General features: G+C 36.0%; 1 protein-coding gene and 1 long non-coding RNA gene across 19 annotated transcripts; one reads left to right on the forward strand and one right to left on the reverse strand.

Annotated features, from left to right (window-relative positions):
* Positions 1-4,841: 4,841 nt before the first annotated feature.
* LOC110924662 lies at positions 4,842-10,197 on the forward strand. Of its 18 annotated transcripts, none has more exons than XR_004884783.1 (18): positions 4,842-5,054; positions 5,307-5,359; positions 5,830-5,906; positions 5,993-6,054; positions 6,124-6,290; positions 6,364-6,434; positions 6,526-6,625; positions 6,751-6,807; positions 6,910-6,966; positions 7,055-7,135; positions 7,555-7,623; positions 7,713-7,793; positions 7,870-7,922; positions 8,271-8,344; positions 8,717-8,866; positions 9,361-9,426; positions 9,651-9,711; positions 9,805-10,197. It is a non-coding gene; the product is annotated as an uncharacterized LOC110924662 (long non-coding RNA). The 18 variants fall into 18 exon arrangements; XR_004884780.1 differs by having other exon boundaries at positions 6,016-6,054; XR_004884778.1 differs by lacking the exon at positions 5,307-5,359 and adding an exon at positions 5,678-5,743 and having other exon boundaries at positions 6,016-6,054.
* Positions 10,198-11,088: 891 nt separating this feature from the next.
* On the reverse strand, positions 11,089-12,331 carry LOC110924025 (F-box/FBD/LRR-repeat protein At1g13570-like). Its single transcript, XM_022168070.1, has 4 exons — positions 12,326-12,331; positions 11,675-11,770; positions 11,431-11,589; positions 11,089-11,355 (listed from the first exon to the last, which is right to left on the reverse strand). Exons 1-4 carry the CDS (start codon positions 12,329-12,331, stop codon positions 11,089-11,091), a joined length of 528 nt encoding a protein of 175 aa, XP_022023762.1.
* Positions 12,332-20,855: the final 8,524 nt, after the last annotated feature.

Consider the following 20,855-nt stretch of genomic DNA (forward strand, 5'->3'; position numbering starts at 1 on the left):
AACTTAAATTCTATTCTACAATCCTATCAATAATTCATCTTCTATATGTACATTGTCTCAATGACAAGCTACTAACTTTAGTGGTAGAAAATTAGATCATGCCAATACCCAAAAGCTGTTATTTAAAAGAACATAAATTAATGTGTACGACTTTAATATAGATAGTATACATGATGCAATAAATAGATACCATTGATAAACACAAGAAATCTTGTAACTAGATTGGACAACTTCTTGAATTTAATCATACAAGAAATTGACCCTTCTCAACTATACACCGACAACTTTATACTATAGAACATGCAGCTCTACTCAATGAGAACCAGAAGTTCTTTATAATTATACACAAAGCCCGTTATAATAAACCACAATGAATCCTATTCCTTGAAGCGAATGCGGTAAAATATTGTAATGCTGATGGAGGAGAAAAGAAATATTCAGCTTAGTAGAGGCCATATTTGTGGATTATTATGATAAACATAGATATATAAGATTTCTTTTCTTTTTCTAAATGCTAATACCTTGCTTCGATAATAAGATACTTGTTTGATAACGTCCACTCATGTAATTAATTTTTATGGGGGTGAATTAATCTTGAATGTGAATTAACATTTATTCTAGTAGTAGTATGTTTAAATCTAGATATGAAACCTAGACATGTACCTTATGCATATACAGTAGCATCTGACTAACTAGTACGCAAATAATGCTCTTCCCTAAATAAAGAACTTAGCCTAACAAGGAAAAGAAGAAAAGTATCTCCATTAGTAGTAGCATTGGATAAAAATATAAGGTTGTGATAAGTGTAATCGTTTCAATTTAGAGTGATACTATCAGTTGCATCCAAAATGAATTGAAATAGTTAAACATCCAAATATATAAACTTAAAAATCTTGAAGCACATAAATTGCCCCTAAAAGGAGATGAGTGATGTCAATTATAGAACCTCTAGTTCTACTTGTAGAAAACTAGAAATTCTCCTAAAACATACAAAAGCACTTTTCGAGTTTATTACCCTCAACATCTCCAAGGACAATTACCTCACCTACAATCTACATTCCAAAGGTCCATTGACAATAAAAAAAAAGGATTGATAGAACTATTAAATCCAGATCCATGTTCTAGATCCACATTGGACCTACGAGTTCATGCCCTTATCATCCTCTCAACAACTTGTTATGAATTTCCCATGAAAAGTGATATCTCATGTCATGTCTTCTAGTCGTGGGGCAAAATAAAGAAGTACAAACTTAAAAGTCGGCAGGCGCGACCAACTGACGCTAGTACATTCACTGAAGCAAATACGATTACCATACATGACGAATAAAGGATAGGAAAATAGTTGGCGACCCAGTAGAGGGTTGTGGACATGGATGAAACAATTTATGAAAAAGAGAGTTTTCAAGGGGTAAGACACTGAGTGGGAGATCTTAAAGGAGTAAGACACCAACCACTATAAATGCGGATTCACCAACCACAATTATACTAAGATGTTCTGAAACTTATATAAATGCATATGTTATATCTATGCATGTCTAGAAGCTCCAACAAAGCTATGACAAATTTGGGTGATAATGCCTAATATACAAGAACACAACTAACAACATCATAAAGACATTAGTTGCCTCTAGGAGAGACAACTATTAGTACTAGCTCTATGGTGTTAGTAGTATATCAAATGCTCCGGAAGAGCACTAACATCCTACCCACATATACCAAGTTTATTAATCAATAATGTCTCATATTCTAGTATCTTGAAGATACTTGCGTAGTTCTATTTAGATTGGATAAATGGTTATCACATGGATACCATGAATGAAAATAATATGAAATATCTACTATACTTCATATGACAAATATGTCCAGACAACAATATTAAAAAAACTAAAGGGTTTTCCAACTCGAATATATTGCACTAAATAGAGACATAAAATCAAATATGGTGAGTAACTAGAAGTTACTAGAAAAATATATGTTCACCATACGACATGACCATATAGGTCGTATAGATAGCATAATTATATGCTAAACAATAACAAATTATATCTAGCAGCCCTAACATAAGCTAAAAGTAACACTACCAAAATACTTATCATATGTGTAGTGAGTTCTCTTGGCAAATATTTTTTGCGCCTTTAAAAAATGAACCCTACAAACAATTTTTATATAGCACCCCAAGATAAGCTAAAAGTCAACTGGCTTAAGGCGTGCTTAATCTTCAGGATCAAACTGATTGAATCATTGTACGTAGATGATGTCTATTGTGCATCTAGGATCAATGAAGACATAATATGTTCTGTAGTTGCCTATGACACCAGTGATAATGACAGGACATTTGTCACATGGTCCGCCACACACCACCGGGAAAATCACTTGTTGCACGTGCTAATTGTCGTTTTATTGGTGTTTGTTTTGATTTTTCCTGTTTTTCCTGGGTTTGCTTTGAATCATGTGAGTATCAATTTGGCGAATCTTCTTGTTGCTTGGTCCCTCATCATTGCGCGTGACCTCCCTAATCTCTTTGCGAACGTTTTGCACCAGATGAGTGAGTTTGCCACTCTTCAGGGCTTTTTCAATTTCTGTGCGCAGACAGATGTAATCGTCTGTCTTGTGCCCTAATTCTTTATGATAATCACATAAAGGTTGGGATCCTGACCTATTTTGTTGCGCCTCTGCTACGATGGTTTAAACTGATGGTTCTGCGTACTCAGAATTTCGTGTGAAATTTTGTGAGTGGAGTCAGTTATATCTCTCTATTTTCTTGCTTGACGGTTTTTTCTATAACTAATCGTGTTGATCGTTGCTCACGCGTCGTCGTTTGGTTTGCATTTCTCTCTTTCGTAACTATTGGGTTGGGGGCCTTTCCTGGGCATGTTTCTACCTTTCTTGTTGCGTCGGCTGTGATCTTTGTTATTGTTGCCGCTGTAATGATGGCCCTTCCCTCTAGTCAGGTTTTGCTCTGTTTGCGCCCAAAATTTGGCTGCCGACATGACTTTGTCCCAATCCTTGGGCATATCCTCTTTCCCTGAGATTGTTCTGATCAGATCGTCACAACGCACAACTTTAGTGAAGTATGCGTGCATCAGGTCTATGCTTACACCCCCAATTTCAAGACATTCTTTGTTGTATCTTGTGATGAAATCTTCAGTCGACTCGCTCTCTTTGCGCCAAATGTTCATGACGTCTGTGGAGTCACTGACATGTCTTCTTTGCAGGTCTGTAAATGACTTAATCTTACCAGTTGGCAAACTATCAAACCATGCATGTACTGCGTCTGTGAGGGTTTGGACAAAAAGATGACACCACATCGGGTGTCACACCTACGATGGTGAACAAGCGGATGTGGTTGTCTGGGTCTGACGAACCATTAAACTTTCCTATTTTCGGCGGGAGTTTCGCCTTCTCTAACAGGTCTAAAGCGATGTTAGATGCAAACTTAGATTCTTTTGCAGCTGGTAAACCAGGTTGAAATTGTGTTCGGCGGCTGGGTTGAACACTACGTGTGGGCATGGTTTGTACGGCCGATGGTTGGCTTCTATTCTGTCGAACATGCTTGATCAGTCATTGTGTCTGTACAAGATTCCCTCGAGTACGTGTCCCACTCGTCGTGAGTGATACGTTGAGGACCAAGACGATCCTGGAGGGGGTTTTTTCTGCGTATGTGTTCATACTGCGCTTCGTCATGTCTTCCGGTGTTGGCCCTTGTGTCACGAGTGGTGCTAACGTCATAATATGACTCGTCATTTTAGTGATGGTTTCCCCCTGCTCGCGCGCAATCGCTTGGCGGAGAAGTGTAATCCAGAATTCTCGGACTTGGTTGCACTGCTCGGGTCTGATGTGTAGTATTTGGTGCTTGTGCGCGTAACGCATTTAGTGCAGCTTGAGATTTCATGAACCAGGAGGTGGGGGTCTCCTCCCATGAAAGTAAAGAAGCAATCTGGGCGGAGGGGCTCATGTTTGCGCCATTGGTATAATGTGCCAGTTGACTTGCGCAACACTACTAGTGGCGTATGTGACCCCTCCCTCGGTGTACCCGTCAACATGATGGGTTTAGACGTGCGCGTTGTTCGCACCCGGGGCATGCTGCGAGCTTAAACCAAAATTCAGGAAAGGCATACCCTGATCAGCCATATAGATGATCAGAGAGGAAAGAAAAGGATGATGAGTAGTATAAAAAATCGGTGGGCGCCAATGAAGAAACACCAAGTCTTAATCCTAGGGATTTATCCTTGTGGGTATGATCTCGTCAAATAATGGTGAATCCTTAGTCTTTCCTCGATGATGAACTTAAAGCAATCTACAAAACAAAACACCGTAAGACTCGTAACAAAGAGAAGTGGTTGGGGTTGGGTACGGGTTCGGGGACCCAAAACCCGAGTTCAGGTTTTTTGTGCACCCTAGATATTGAAACTTTGAGGTCTTGAATTGGAATATAGCAAGTCAAACAAGTTTGTTTACATAGAAGTAAAAACTAAACAAATGTAACATTTACATAAAAGTCAAAACTAAACAAACGTTACATTAACCAATATTGAGATTCAAGGTTCATCATCCAATATCCGATGAACATCCAAAAGAAGAAAAAAAATTCGTTGTGAAATAGTAAAATATATCCATCTATATATATATATATAAACATGATAAATAAGGGCTTATGTGTCATGTTATGAGGGCTTGGAAAATGAGGTGGCATCACCTCATGCATTCTTGAAATTGGTTTTGGCTCCAAAAATTCGGGTCTTTTTTTTTTCCTTTAAACGGGCAGACACGGGATCCGAATTGGGACAACCGTACCCGATTTCTTGACCCGGGTATATATACAATCTAATTAACCTAATTCTCTCAAATCTTCATTCACAGCTTCTCCTTCACGCTTTCTCATTTGACAACCCTAATTCTAGAACCTGCCGCTGTAATTCTTCTTGCCTTTAACCTCACGCTGTAACGGTGGAACATTAAGAACCTGCAAAAGCTTCATATCTTTGGATCCCAAAACCATCGATTTGTCTCAACCAAGTTTTTTTCATGTTTGCTAGATGTTTTTCAAATCACAGGTAAGATTTGTTCTTGATTAGGACTTTTTTAGTTTAGTACTAATCGTTCAATTATTTTGACTGGGCGTTTGATGTATATATGTTTCAGATTCCGCTTGTGAACTCATTGTTCTTTTATAGTTTGGAAAGTTTTTCGATTTGTGCGAACTAGGGTTTAATTTTGTTTAATTTGATACGGTTTTATTCGATTAGGTTTGATTTCGTCTTTTGTGACAAACAATTCGATTCGAATGCTCGGTTTTGTTTGATTAGGTCTGATTCGATTTCATCTTTCTCACACTACAATTAAGCATTTTTTTATCAAGGTAGGTTTTTTATTGCTGGTGTTGTTTGTTGATTTTAATGCATAAGAAGAATGAAGATGTGTTGTGGTGATTGTATGTTCCATAGATGGAGAAGCTTCTTGAATGGACTAATCGTTTAGTACTAATCGTTCATTTATTTTGACTGGGCGTTTGATGTATATATGTTTCAGATTCCGTTTGTGAATTCATTGTTCTTTTATAGTTTGGAAAGTTTTACGATTTGTGCGAACTAGGGTTTAATTGGTTTAATTTGATACGGTCTTATTCGATTAGGTTTGATTTAAACTTTTGTGACAAACAATTCGATTCGAATGCTAGGTTTTGTTTGATTAGGTTGATTCGATTTCATCTTTGTCACACTACGGTTAAGCATTTTTTATCAAGGTAGGTTTTTTTATTGCTGGTTTTGTTTGTTGATTTGAACGCATGAGAAGAATGAAGATGTGTTGTGGTGATTGTATGTTCCATAGATGGAGAAGCTTCTTGAATGGACTGACATACCGAATTGATGGAAACGCTGTAGAATCGGATCAACCTCCATTAATTGGTATTCTTTTCCCTTTCTTGGGTCAAAATTGAGTTATTACACACTTACTTTACTTTATACTTTTCTTTCTTTTATTTCATGATAAGCATTCATTTGTTTGATTAATCAGGAATTTTGTTTTTCTATCCTCTGTCTTGCCCAAATAAAGGTTAGTATACTTTTTCATAACTTATACTTGATGATTTCAGTTCATAATACCATCAATTTTGTTTTGCAGATTAGCTTTTCTTCTTCTTCTTTTTTTTCCAACCAAGTTATGTGTATACATCATCCAGCAAATGTTTTTTTTATTTCTCCATTTGTGCTTTTCTTGCGCTTAGTGGAAAAAGCGTTTTACTGCGCCTGGAGCCTAGGCGCGCCTCAGGCGCGCTTTTTATAACCCAGGTTACATGTACGCTAAGACTTTGTTTATCCACTCGTAGCTATTATACCTGTCTGATTTTGTTGATTATTTCAGGTACCACCATTTTTGGTCCAAAAAATTTTCACACAAATATTTTCATTCATTAATGTTCAATTGTTTAACAGGTATACTTTATCTTCCTAGACAGCATATATTCTTGTATATCCATACGAACACATGAATATGATTTTCATCATTTTATACTTCTGGCTGCAGCCTTCTTTTGAGACGAGAATGTTGTTCGTTCAGCAATGGTGAATATGTGAAAGCCTGACTTGGTGAATTAAAAGACTGGTGTTACAACGCAACCGTTGAGGTATTTTGTTATTTATATTTTTTTTAATATTTTTTGTTTTTATCTTCAAGGGTAAATAAGCAATTTCACATGTATTTAACTGAAAATTAAATAACGTACTACTTGCTAAACAAAAAGTACTGCAGTATGCGGGTTTTGCATGGGAAGAACTTAAACATATCCGGCAGGCTATCGGGTTTCTGGTAAATAATTAACTTTTGCGTTGCACTTTACTTCTTATATAACGTAGATGATTTTGATACATTGTCTGCAAAAAAACATTAATACATGTTCGTTCAATTCAGGTTATTCATCAATAGCTGAAGAAAACCCTTGATGAAATAAGTCATAGCCTGCGTCCCGTGAGTGACATGCTACAAAATATATAATTTCGTTTACATTTACATTTTAACACGTGTCTCAACTGTCGTATTTTGTTTTGTTTTACAGGTTATTAGTGTACAACAGTTGTACCGGATCGTTACAATGTATTGGGATGACAAATATGGAACTCATAGTGTGTCCCCAAATGTAAGTTTGTATAGATGTGACAAACGGGTCAATTTTGGTTGCATTTTTATCTCAAAACGGTCCAAAATACACCCAAAGTTTGTTTTTTGATGCAAACAGCCTTCAAAATTGTTTTAAAGAGTTAGATCATTACTGTAATAATATCTTTTTTGTTATCATATTAGTCATAAAAAGTGGATAAGATGGTGTCTTCGGGTCAACCCTGGCAGTTTTGACCCAATCGCTTAGGTACGGGCCGATGTGGGTTATGTTTTATCTCAAATAGGTGAAATAAAAAATAAAAAAATAAAAAAAATAAACAATTAAAAAATTTAACTAAAACGGTGAACACGTATAATGAGCTAAATTCTTGTTATAATAATATTACTTTTGTAATAGTATTACGTAATATTTGATATCGTCTTTTATGTTATATCCAGCATGAGGATTATGATGACAGAAGAAAATAATACAATAAGCAATTCTTTCCTTTTGGATGACGATTCCAGGTTATTTTCTCTTTTTTATTGCATCTTGATCTGTTTTTATAGCTATGTTTTTTTCGTCGGGTTGTTTATATGATGGTTTGGCCCACTAGAGGTTGCAAAATGGGCACAGGGCCAGACATGCAGGAAGAACAGATATCCCTATTGCAGAAGGATCTCATGTTAGTTATGTGGTATATCTCCTTTACTTGTAACTTCTGATTAGGAATATTGAAACAAAAGAAGAAATCTCACAGCATACTTGTGTAGTTGGTCAAAAAAAGTTCAAGGAGCTGCCAAGCGTTTTGGTCCCAAAAACTAAGGTGTGTGTGTCGATGTACAACCAAACAAGCTTTGTTTACAACCAGAAGTAGCGTCTCTCTTATTGTTTTACATATCAATCTATTTATCAAGTCAAAAAAATTATATTTTCTTTAGAGTGAATTTCAAGTTTTGTCCTTTATCTTTAGCCCACTTTGCAAGTTTTGTCCTTTATGTTTAAAAATCAAGCACGTTTTGTCCTTTATGCTTGATTTTTAAGGACAAAACGTGCTTGATTTTTTAAACATAAAGGACAAAACGTGTTTGATTTTTTTACTATGTATGCCATCATTCTTTTCTTTTGTTCTAAACTTATAATGACTAATATGTTTTTCAATCATTTCATTCAGATTATTTTTCATCAATATGAAAATGAATTTGATGCTCTTTAAGGTCTTGCGTTGCCCAGCTCCAATCTTATCTGGTAATCCCTATCTTTAAACAATTTCGTATTTATCTATTATTCATTTATGTTTAACATGGATATAATCAAGTATATTTATGGAGTCATTATATAGCCAATGTAGTTGGCAATGGCACTTCTGGAACATATAACATGCATGTGAAGTGCTCAAACCCATGGTGTTGATCAAACTAAAAGGCCTTGTGGTCAATACCTTTGCCTAGAATAGACAAGAAATAACAAAAAAGGTTACTTGGGCAATTATATACTTGAACCTGAATACGTATCATTTTTACGTGTCACCTAAACTTTTAGTTCAATACTATTCTCTTTTTTTGCTTCTTTCTAATGATTTGTCAAAGCTCATATTTTCATTATCAATATATGTGGCAGCTGTTGGTGATTTTTTAGATGGATTGGAGGCTTCATGACTTATCTAGGGTTACAAGTGTTGCTTCTTTCTTTGTTAGTCGAGTAGATACACTTCTTGACAAAATGCTTGAAAAAATTGGAACCCCAGAGGCCCTCAATCATCAAGGGAAGGTAAAAAGCCAATCATAAAAGTAAATAATTCAAAATATACCTTCAAAATAAGGATTGCTTTTTCTCCATATTTATGAAAAAATAAGAATTTTTTTCGAATATGAATGATGACTTTTGTTAGAGCTGTAAACGAGACGAGCCATGCCTGGCTAAAGTTAGCATAACTGTCTCGACTCATTTATCTTTACGAGTTGAAATGTTGTGCTCTAGCCAACTCATCAAGTCGTCGCATTTTTTAAAGAAAATTAATTTTATATTTCTACACATATTTACACAAAAGATTTTTTAAACAAAAGAATTTATAATTTATATATAATAAAATTTTGGGTTATAATTTACATATATTAAAATTTGGGTTTTAATTTAAATGAGCCTAACGAGCGAGCCGCCAAGTCGAGCTTACCTTGGCCCGTGCTCGGCCCTTATACAAACGAGCCAATTTCGAGCGAGCCGCGAGCTTTTTGAACAACCCTTACTTTTTTGCCTTTTTGCAGCGCCCAACGGTTGAATGACTTGGGTGAAGAATCAGCCAGACTTCCTCTCTTCATCTCTGGAGGTAGGTAAGTATTGCTTACATTAATAGAAATCATGGATCTACCATTGCCGAAAGTAGAGTTGGCAAATTGTGCGGGATGGGTCAAAAAGGGTCGGGCCGGTTTAAGTCCATCAATACTTTTTATGTCCATTTTGTATATACTTTATACTACTATTTCTTTTTAGCTAATTTTCCTTCCACATTCGACCCGTTATCAATGAAATACATGTTTGAATTTCGTTGACACAGGCAGAACCGCGGTTCGTATGGAATAACTATATGTTGGAGCTTCTTATAGATAATTAACAAGGTTTGACTTTCTAATTCACAAAAAAAAAAAAAAAAAAAAACATTTTAAACACAATTACCTGAAAACTTTTCATATTCCTGACAACATTTGCAGAAGCTGGATGCACACATTCTTCCTGTTATTCAAGGAAGTATCTTTTAATTTTTTTATTAGAAGTATTTTTTAATATAAAGAGGTGTTTATTTCATTTTTTTAACTTTCTAACAGCTTTTCAAAGCTTTGAAGTAGCAATAGGCAAAGATATTATAGATGTCACCTTGATAGCAAGGAGGAGATGAAGTTGAGGGAGAAGATGAGAAACAGACGATGCAGTCTTTTAATTCACAAATCCCAGAAAAAGCCCAAAACACATTTATTTTGTATTGGTAGAGTACACATCACTAAATCAACTATTTAGATTACTTTACACTGCTATGGTTTATGATAATTTGAAATTATATGTACATGCCACCTCTATTACAATATATGACTTTCTGTATGCAACTTTAAGATTTGCTAGAGCAAGTAATAATTTGAGATGGCGTTGAGATGAACTAATATTTGTCAAGAATTTAACCAAATGCATAGCTTTTTCTCTCTCTTTTTTTCCCTTTTTTGCATTTCACTTATATAAATGGGTTGAATAAGATTGTAGGTGGAAGCGGGTCCATTTAAAATTCGGGTCACCCATCTCTTAAATATGGATCCTATATATTATCTTTAACAAACCACAATACTTCACAACCACAATACTTGACTTCATAATTTTTTATTTATTTCATCATTTATTTACTTAACAGGAGTTGTATTTAAAAGTGTAGATTGAGGAGTCTTTTTCATTATAGTTTTACAAGTGAAGTTATGTTTTTAACATATTCCAAAGTTTTATAAAGCCCAAGTAGTCGCCCATAGTGTCGAAAAGTAAACTAAATGTATAGTGTAGGGGCTAAATGTATAACATCGTGTTCTATATAACACCCCCCTTATGTTACTTTATTTGCATTATTTTTATTTATACACTTATGATTAATGTAATTTTAATTTTCCAGCCCGGGTTTCTACCCGGGTGATAAGCTAGTTATGCTAATAAATATGAAAGTACTACATATTCCAAAAAATCTTTTTATTGCGTACTTGAACAACTTTGAAAACTTATGTTGACTATCGAGACAATCTGGCTACTAAACGGATAAATGGAATAACTAAAACGTCAAAATAAAAATAATCAAGAAACAAGTTAACACAATAATCATAAAATAACCACAAAATACTGGATAACTAATAACAAGTCCCAAATCTCAAATAGCTGATACTGTAGCAAAGTAGCCATACAAACATTACATTATCATCATAAATCTCAACAATATTTCTCAACAAAGTAAGAGTGTTTTTAACATCTTAGACTGTCCAAATGGTAATTTTAACTGCCGAAGACGCACGTGGGGTCCGGAAGAGCGTTTCTAACATCTTAGACTGATCTTGCGTCCGATCAACCGCAACGAATATGCTCACATTCTTCAGCTTAGGTGACCTAGCAAACATAAACTTTACAAACTCCGTCTCAAGCGAGTTGCGGAAAAAACAAATTCTCAATTTATTCAGATGCTCCAACCAAACGTCTGAATATTCATCTTTTATGGCGGAGAAGTCCAAATCGCACTTCATCTACATGAAGGTTCATATTTTTTGTGTCAGTGAGAATCAAACAAGCAGAACACAAGATATAATTATATCATTCACCTCTAGGTACGCATGCTCCAAGTTCGGGGAGCATTTGATCAAAGCAAGAAGTAAAGCTGATCCGTAGGCCCCAGAAAGACACGATTGATTCAAACATAAGGATTTGAGATGGATTAGTGAGGTTGGAAGCTCTTGCGCAACCGAGTCTAGAACTAGCCACTTGAACCATAGACCAAAACAAATATTAACAGCTAAAAGTTTAAAACTATTCTTTCAATAATATATGATGGTGAATAAATATTACCTTAGAGACAACACCCGACATAGTCAGACGTTCAATCAAAGGTAAACACTTGAATAGCTCATTAATAGTGCATTTATCACCTGATTCATCTATTTTCTGAAAAACACGTTACAATATTTAGATAACTACAGAAATTCCATGACGTGAGAACGTAGATTCAAGAGGCTACTTACGAGATTCAAGGTCTTAAGTGATGGACAATTGGATAAAAGATGTAGAAGAGTTTGTGTAGAGATCTTTACATACATCAAGCATAAGCTTCCAAGGCAACCAAAGCCATTAAATATTGATGGAAGGTCAATATGAAAAGTAGAAAGAGAGAGGTCCGTTAAGTGATGCAATGCAAAAACAGATTTGGGTAATTTATTCCAAATGTTCTTTGATTCATAAGGTCCAAAAAGTGTTAGTTTCTTGACAGTATGGTTTCTCGACAAATGAAGTATTATCTGTTGAAACTCAAAACAATTGTAACCTTGCCAGTAATCATCCATAACAAGGGTGAGCTCGTGTATTGGACCCTGGCGCAGCAACAAAACTTGGTGTAAATCATTCATGTCCATGTTTTTCCTTGTACTTGCTATATCAGATGTTGGCTTGGAAGTTCTATTACACAAAGTAAACCGAAGGCGAGGAATATTGGTCCACTTGTACCTCCATTCCCTAGAGAGAATACTTGTCCTTGCTGCCTCTTCGGTTGGTAAAAGACATAGGATGGTTTCTAATACGGGCTCGGAAGCTTATCCAAAGACATTCGTTCAGCTTTGTACATACTTCTCGTTTTCATCTTCAGTTGTTCTTTTTGTTGGATTGATACTAAACAACGCTGCAAAAACTAGTTCTTTTTGTTGGATTGATATTAAACAACGCTGCAAAAACTAGTTACGGTGAAAATCAATTTAAGATAAAGTGGATAATAACCCATCTATATAAACTTATTTTACCTTTTTTTTTTTAATAGTTAAAGTTAACACATTATCTATTTATCACTCAATCTATTGCATGGTGTTACTTTATCTTTCGATAAACATTTAAAATTAGGAATTGGAAGTTTTGTTACCAGAAGAGTTTTAGGTCATCGATGTCTTCGGCTTGACGGGTATCATCAACCCTAACGGCAACATAGAAGAAATCAAATTCAACAGAACGAGGTCGTAAACGGAAGAAATATAAGGATAGGCCCATCATTTGATGGCCCAACATATCTTATTGATTATTTTACGAATCCACATGCATTTGAAGATGTTCTATTTGGATTTAGTATTGGATCCATGCGTTTTGGGCCTCGACATGTTCACGGATGTCATGGTTTTTGTGTGCCCGCTAGAGGAGCATAAATCGGGTTTTTTAAGACCTGGTTCCGGGTATGGAATCGGTTACAGGTATGGAATCGGATATTGAAAAATCAGGTAGGGTTCATATACGGGTGTTGAGGAGAAAAATCATACCCTATGTATCGGGGTAGGGTATGATTGGGTTCGAGTATAACTGGAGTATAACTGGGTACTGGAACAGGGTATTAATACCCGTAGGGATGGCAAAAATACCCAAGCCCGATGGGTATACTCGAAATCCGACACAAATGGGGTATACCCGATACCCTACGAGTATTGGGCCGGATATGGGATTAGATTTAAAAAATTTCGCGGCTATGGGTCGGGTATGGGATTAGGTGATACCTGACCCGATTACCCGAAACCACATACCCGTTTACCCGAACTATATACCCGATCATATACCCGGAGTATTTAATTTATATTTTTATTTTCCATTAATCGTTGTGTATTAGTGATTTATTTTTGTATGTTCATGAAAAAAAATTCTTTTAGTATATATATTTGATAATGGTATTTATATTTTGTATCTTCTGAAGTATACACATATAAGTGTATAAGAACTATAAAGTTATTATTTATTTATGATAAAACTTATATCATGTAATGTACGTTTTTAATTTATAATAGTTGCTGATAAATAAAATATATAATAATTGTAATAGTAAAAAAATGTATTTGGAAACCCTAACGTATATTTTTTAACAATTAATGGGTAGACCCGATACCCGCGCGTATACCCGATACCCTACGGGTAATTACCCGAAAAATAACCAACGGGTATTGGGTCGGGTACGAGACACAATTTTACAAGCAGGTATGGGTATGGGATTACCAACATCCGATGTTGGTAATCCCATATCCATACCCGCTTGTAAAATATCCGGGGTACAAAAACAACCGATTCGGTTACGTGTATAAAATATCCGGGTACAAAAACAACCGGTTCCGGGTCTTTTTCTCAGGTCAGGTTCAGAGTACCGCTTTTTGTGCATCTCTACATGTAATGGAATCATCAACAACCAACTTGTTTATACCCATATGACATTGGATCTTGACACGGTTAATGATGCGACATAGCTTGGTTCGGAAAGTGTGGTCGTCGGAATGGTATTTCGCTTTGTACCTCTCGTATCAATCATGCTTTATGCTCTTTATCAAGCTGCACTCTTACGCTCAAAAACGTACTTGTAGTTCCTGGCTCAAACAAAAAGCTTTTGCCTCCGTGAGTTTTGACACCCATTGTTATATTTTTTTTAATCATATGTCATCTTTTTATGTCTCTCCAAAATCTCCAAACACGGCTCTTAAATGCTTGCAACACATTCAAGTCTACTCGATTACCTTTTCATTCATCTTTGTCTCGATTTCACCTTTAAAGGACAAGAACCAAACAAGACTTTAGAAAATGGATAAAAAAATTGTAATCTTAAGTCACATGATAATTTATATAGATGACTCAAAAAGGTGTTTTGGCACATTTTTATCGGACGTTATACAAATACCCATTTTAAGTTTTGAGTTTTGACCATTAACCCCTCCTGCCCATTTCCCACCTCTACTCTTAATTACAAAATTCCAGTAGTACTAAACGAAATAATCAAACTATAAATTTATCAACCTATATCAAAATATAAAACTTTATCCCTGTTTTTTTATAGTAAGTAAAAGACATTTGACATCAGGGTCGGTCCTGAGAATTCTGGTGCCTTATTCGAGCCTAGAAAACAGTGCCCCTTAGGCCTTACGTCATTTGATGTTTGCAAGCCGCTCAAAGAAACGTTATTATTATTTTTAAATCAAATGGGTATTGGGCTAAACCTTCTCTTATAAATTAGAACCGACTTTGACTTCAACCAAATTTCCTAAAAAGTGTAGAAAGTCATAAAACACCAAATTGTCAACCATAAAACACACCAAAAACCCACAAATAACAAAATAAAGATTAATAAAACATCATATATGTGGTTTGTGTTTTGTGTTTTGGATGATAAGGCTCTGATTATCGAATAACAAATATTATTGTGTTTTATGTTGATTAGCATGTTGTGTTTTATATTCATAGTTCTACGATTGTGTGTTTTAAGTTTTTATGAACTATTATGGTTTGAATATTGTGTTTTAGTAATTTTCACTCTGTTATTTGTAGGTTTTAGGTGTGTTTTATGGCTGAAATTAGAGTGTTTTATGACTTTTTACACTTTTTAGGAAATTTGGACTTTCTAGCCGAACCCCACCCTTTCGTTTATTATGTTTTGTAATATTTTCTTGTTATCTTTTTTTTCATGTATAAAACATGCTGGACTTGCTATAAATCACGCTGAGCTTGCTGGGCTTGTGTGTACACTTATCTACACGTTGCTGGGCTTACCTACAAGAGTTGAAATCTGAAGTATAAAGAAAGTTCTAGTTGTTTAGTCAATTATTCACGCAGACGTTTCTCTCTCTCTCTCCAATTTGAGCGATTAGGGTTTCTAAAGTTTTGTCACAGATTTGTCTTGAATCTGTGAAGTTAGATTAGAGATCTTGTTAGTCGTTGAAGGTTATTGTATTAATAACCTTTAGGAGTTGTTTGAGAGTTGTTTTTGTGATTCCGTTGATCTTTGTATTCATACAGATCTGTTAATCTTGTTTGTTCGTTGCGAAGATTGGTATCTAGATCCATGTTTTATAACATGGTATCAGAGCTCTGGTAGGAGTTCTTTGGGTTTCTGTATTCCACTGTGCATCTTGTGGTAGATCTGCTCAGATCTGGTTGGATCGAAATTGATTTTGTTCTTTATCTGGTTAAGTCTTGGGGAATACTCTATTTGCCGACTTCAGATCTTTATTGGTTCTACATCTCGGGGTTTGTGCCGGACACAGGAGGTTCAAGGTCGTCAAAGTTGAAACCCTAACTTAGGGTTTGGTGTTCTTCGCTGATTCACGTTGGTCCTGGTAGCCCTAAGTGAAGGCTGCGAGGCAAACTAACAAGATCTCTAATCTAACTTCACAGATTCAAGACAAATCTGTGACAAAACTTTAGAACCCCTAATCGCTCAAATTGGAGAGAGAGATAGAGAGAGAGAGAAACGTCTGCGTGAATAATTGACTGAACAACTAGAACTTTCTTTATACTTCAGACTTCAACTCTTGTAGATAAGCCGCTGTGCATCTTGTGGTAGATCTGCTCAGATCTGGTTGGATTGAAGTTGATTCTGTTCTTTATCTGGTTAAGTCTTGGTGAATACTCTATTTGCCGACTTCAGATCTTTATTGGTTCTGCATCTCAGGGTTTGTGCCGGACATAGGAGGTTCAAGGTCGTCAAAGTTGAAACCCTAACTTAGGGTTTGGTGTTCTTCGCTGATTCACGTTGGTCCTGGTAGCCCTAAGTGAAGGCTGCGAGGCAAACTAACTGAATCTGGTAGCTGGTTTTTTCTTCTAACCTTGTTCTTGTAACCCTCGAAGGTTACGGAACAGGTTCGCTTGGAGTTAAACGCACCCTTGGTGAGTTCGTTCCTTGGCCTTGATTTTATTTTTCTTGTCACACTTGCATATTGTTTCGAGTCTAGGCATTACTTTTGCCGGGGTAGTTGGACCGGTTTGGATTTGGGACACAGAGAGGGTTCACTCTGTTGCATTTGTGTTGATCTTATTGTTGTGTCTCTAGGTCTAGGAGGCTTCTTTGACAAAGTTTGCAGAGGCACCTTTTGAGTGATGAACCTCTGATCTGACTCCCTGTCTTGGATTCGCCTGTGTGAGTTTATTTCTGGTTATATTTGTTTTATATCTTCTTTATTTGGTTTGACGCATCTGTGCTCTTGGTTGTTACTTGTGTGAAAATTTGGTTTTCCTTCCTTGAATTCTTGTTGCTATATGTTTGTGTATTGTATCCTGTTTGTTGTTAGTGTCTAATGTGTCACACCCCGACCACGTAAAACAACAAAACGTGGCGGAAACGTCAGGGAGTGTTGTAACAGAATCATTGTTTCACAACCATGGAATCAATAATTTTGTTTTATTAAATCAAATGTATTACATTACATTGGAAATTTAAAACAAAACATGTACAAATAGTCTTTCATTGTTATTAAGTCACTAAGGCCTCGTCCAATCCTATGTGAGAGTACACAATATCATCATCAAGCATCACCAACTATTGTACCTGAAACACATGTGAAAATAGGTACGTCAGCATAAAAATGCCGGCGAGTACATAGGTTTTGTATGAGTTTCAGATTCATAGCTCGTTTTATGTGTTGCAATACTTATTTAAAAACCTTGTTTTGAAAAGTATAGTATTGCGACATAATTAACCAACTCAAATCAAATTGGTTACAATTTATAAAATCTCGTAGCCATGATTCTTAACCTCAAAACATTTGTTTAATTAAATCCAAATTTGTAAATCATTTTTGGAATAAAAACTCGAATAGTATATATATGTCGTTGGAAAAACCTTGTATTATAACTTTGTTTTGTTTACCATTGCCCAAACGATCTAGATAACTGATGTGCTAAAAGTGGTTCAATTAAATTAACTAAATTAAACCCTAAACTAGACTCTCTAAGCTTTAAATTTATAAAACTAATACTCTCTAAACCCTAAACCACCCAACCGGCAAGTGTACCGATCGATGCAGTATAGCCTAAGGAAGTCCGAGTATCGAACCCAAAAGACTCTAATAAATTACGCTAACGACTCTATCTAGACTTAGACTGACACAGACTTTAACTGATTGTTTATTTGATTGGGGGGGGGGTTCTAGAAATCCTAAGAATGCAATAAAATATTAAACTAGAAAAAATCAGAGAAAAGACTAAACACGAATGTGGACGAAGACTTTGACCAAAGGCGATGAAGACTACCTAGGCTATTACGCTCACTGGCTTTCTAGATTTCCTTACAGTCCTCTAGATTTCTTGAAAGTGCCTATATAAGACGCTCTACCTCACAGCGCGAACGTCTAAAGCAACTACGGGTTTTAATCTTGGTTTAATAGACAATGGAATGTTAAGGACTTATAACCAAACCGAGACCTATTAATACCCTCGAGCCTCACAGCGACGAGTTTAGCAGCACACTTGATTTTATTAGGTTACCGAATATTGTTTCTAAGGTTACTTACTAGATTTTCACCCTAAAGGATTAGAGATTTATTATGTGATATAGACACTCACCAAAACCTAAAACCCTAGCCCGATTCTATTCCGTGATAAAGACCGTCACCAAGAATCGAACGAAGCAATAAACAATAATCAAACAATCACAAGCACGCATATGCACCAAGTTAAATTCCCATAGCTTTTACAGTACAAGAAATATCCACAACCACGCCAAAAACCAAATAAAAATTCAACCTTTATTTAACTATTGTCATGCCTAGGTAGTATGAGAGTTTTAGCCGAATATCATAGTCAAGAACAAGAAGCAAATCACAAATAACAAACAATCCATAATTATGAGTTCGAATAACATAAAGTATATCAAACTAATAAAAATAATTATTTGCAAATCCGGAATTGAATCTTGATCGTGGCTTGAACCCTTGAACCAATTGGCTTCCCTTCTTTAATTTCCTCCACACTAATTTTTGTTTGATGTGCCGTGACGATATTTTCGTCTCTGTGAATGTGCGGCCCTCCAAGATGATGTGTGGCTCCCTCACGTGCGTCCTCTCCTTAAATAAAGATGGCAGCCCTTTTATTTTTTTCTTTCGTCTGCTGTTGATGTCTCTTAATGGGCCTGCCCAGCCCATATAAATTTCGTCCCCCACTTATCTATTCTTTTTTACGTCCAAGTTTTTAATTATATTGCTCCCAACATTCATAATATCACATCTGTTGTTGGGCTTTAAGCCCTTATCGTCCCCCACTTCAACATATATGGATCTTTTGTTTTACTCTTTCAAAACAACTGTTACCTCCTTTATAATAATACTTGGCCAATTCCTTCAATCAATATATAGTAGGCTCGGCCCAATCAAGGAATTTTAATTCGGTTATTGGCGCCCTACTCTACTCAACTGGCTGGTTATTTCCATATTGCTCATTTTTCCTCCATTTGCACCAGAACCTGCCAAAACACCAAATAACATAATATACTACGAATAACCAAATAAAACAAATAAAAACTATACAATAATTATACAATTTACACGGGACAAATATATGTATTTTACCGTACATCAAAAATCCCCACACTTAACCTTTTTTCGTCCCGAAAAAGAATTATGCAAAACGGAATCATAGTCGGAATAACCATTCGGGACAAAAGCTTAAATTACTTATTAAAACTGAAACTTGTGTTAGCCGCGATTGCAAGTATTCGTGTCCTTTTAAACCCGAACCCGGTTCTAAACTCTTATCATGCGATTTAGTTCAAGTGTGGGTCAATCCACCTAGGGTCTCACACTAGAAATTGCATTCTCATCTACTCCCACCTCAAACTTATAGGACAAAAGGAACGATCACTGTACCAATTCCCAACCGTCTTATATCAAAACCAAGAGAGTTTACAATCAATTTTTTTTCCATTTTTTTTCAATTTTTTTTTCTTTCGTGAGTCTAGACGGTGCTTTCCCAAAACAGGAGGTAATCCGGCTGTAGAGTCGCTATTCCCAACCCAGACTACTTAGTTTCGGTACTTTTTATTATTTTTTTTCTTTTTATTGCTTTGCACGGTCGATTTCATACACCCTAGCGGTAATCTTGCTGTAGAGTCGCTATCCCCAGCTCAGACTACATAGGAATGGCTACTTTCATTTAGTTTCTAGCTCACTTTTTGTTCTATTTTTTTTATGATCACAAACTCTAACGGCTCTAACTTATAACGGTGCCCCTTATGGTATTTTTGGCGGTTTCAATTTCCCCACTTTCCCTAGATGAGAACCCACTAGTAGACCGACATTTAGGTATATTAAGATCAAGGAAAATTGGTATTTAATAAACCAACATTTGCCCAGTTGGTAAATAATAATCCAACCTACAGAATTGGTATATAATAATCCTACCTATCAATATGTTGGTACTCAATGAACCTCCGTTAGTTTTTTTTAACTGAAGTTAGTTTTTAAGTTTTATTTATTACACAAACAGTCCCTGTAGTTGTAATTTACTAGTTTTAACTATGCGTTAATAGCCAAAATGGTCCCTGAGGTTAATAGCCACATCACCGCCACCACCACCGCCACCACCACCGCCACCACCACCACCACCGCCACAGCACCGCCACCACCGCACCGCCACCACCACCACCACCATCGCCACAGCACCTCCACCACCGTAACCATCGCCACATCACCACCGCCACCACCGCACCGCCACCACCACCACCACCACCGTCGCTAGAGCTGTTGAATCTGTGATGTTTTTGGTCAGTCATCGTCTGTGGCGGTGGCGGTGTTGTGGCTATTAACCTCAGGGACCATTTTGGCTATTAACTCATAGTTAAAACTAGTAAATTACAACTACAGGGACTGTTTGTGTAATAAATAAAACTTAAAAACTAACTTCAGTTAAAAAAAACTAACGGAGGTTCATTGAGTACCAACATATTGATAGGTAGGATTATTATATACCAATTCTGTAGGTTGGATTATTATTTACCAACTGGGCAAAGATTGGTTTATTAAATACCAATTTTCCTAAGATCAAAGGGACCCAGAACCGAATCGAGCCTACCCGCATATCCCAAACTAGACACAAGCTCAATTATTTTAATCTGATATTATCATTATTTGCACCCGAACAAAAACCCGACTTTTCTATCATTTTCCGTTTTTATTTTGCAAACTTCTAATTTCAAAAGACATTTTCTAATTTTTTTAATGTTTTTGGATTTTTCAATTTTTTTATTTTTTTTGTATTT

The sequence above is a fragment of the Helianthus annuus genome, chromosome 16 (genome assembly GCF_002127325.2).
Source record: "Helianthus annuus cultivar XRQ/B chromosome 16, HanXRQr2.0-SUNRISE, whole genome shotgun sequence".
NCBI lineage: Eukaryota > Viridiplantae > Streptophyta > Magnoliopsida > Asterales > Asteraceae > Helianthus > Helianthus annuus.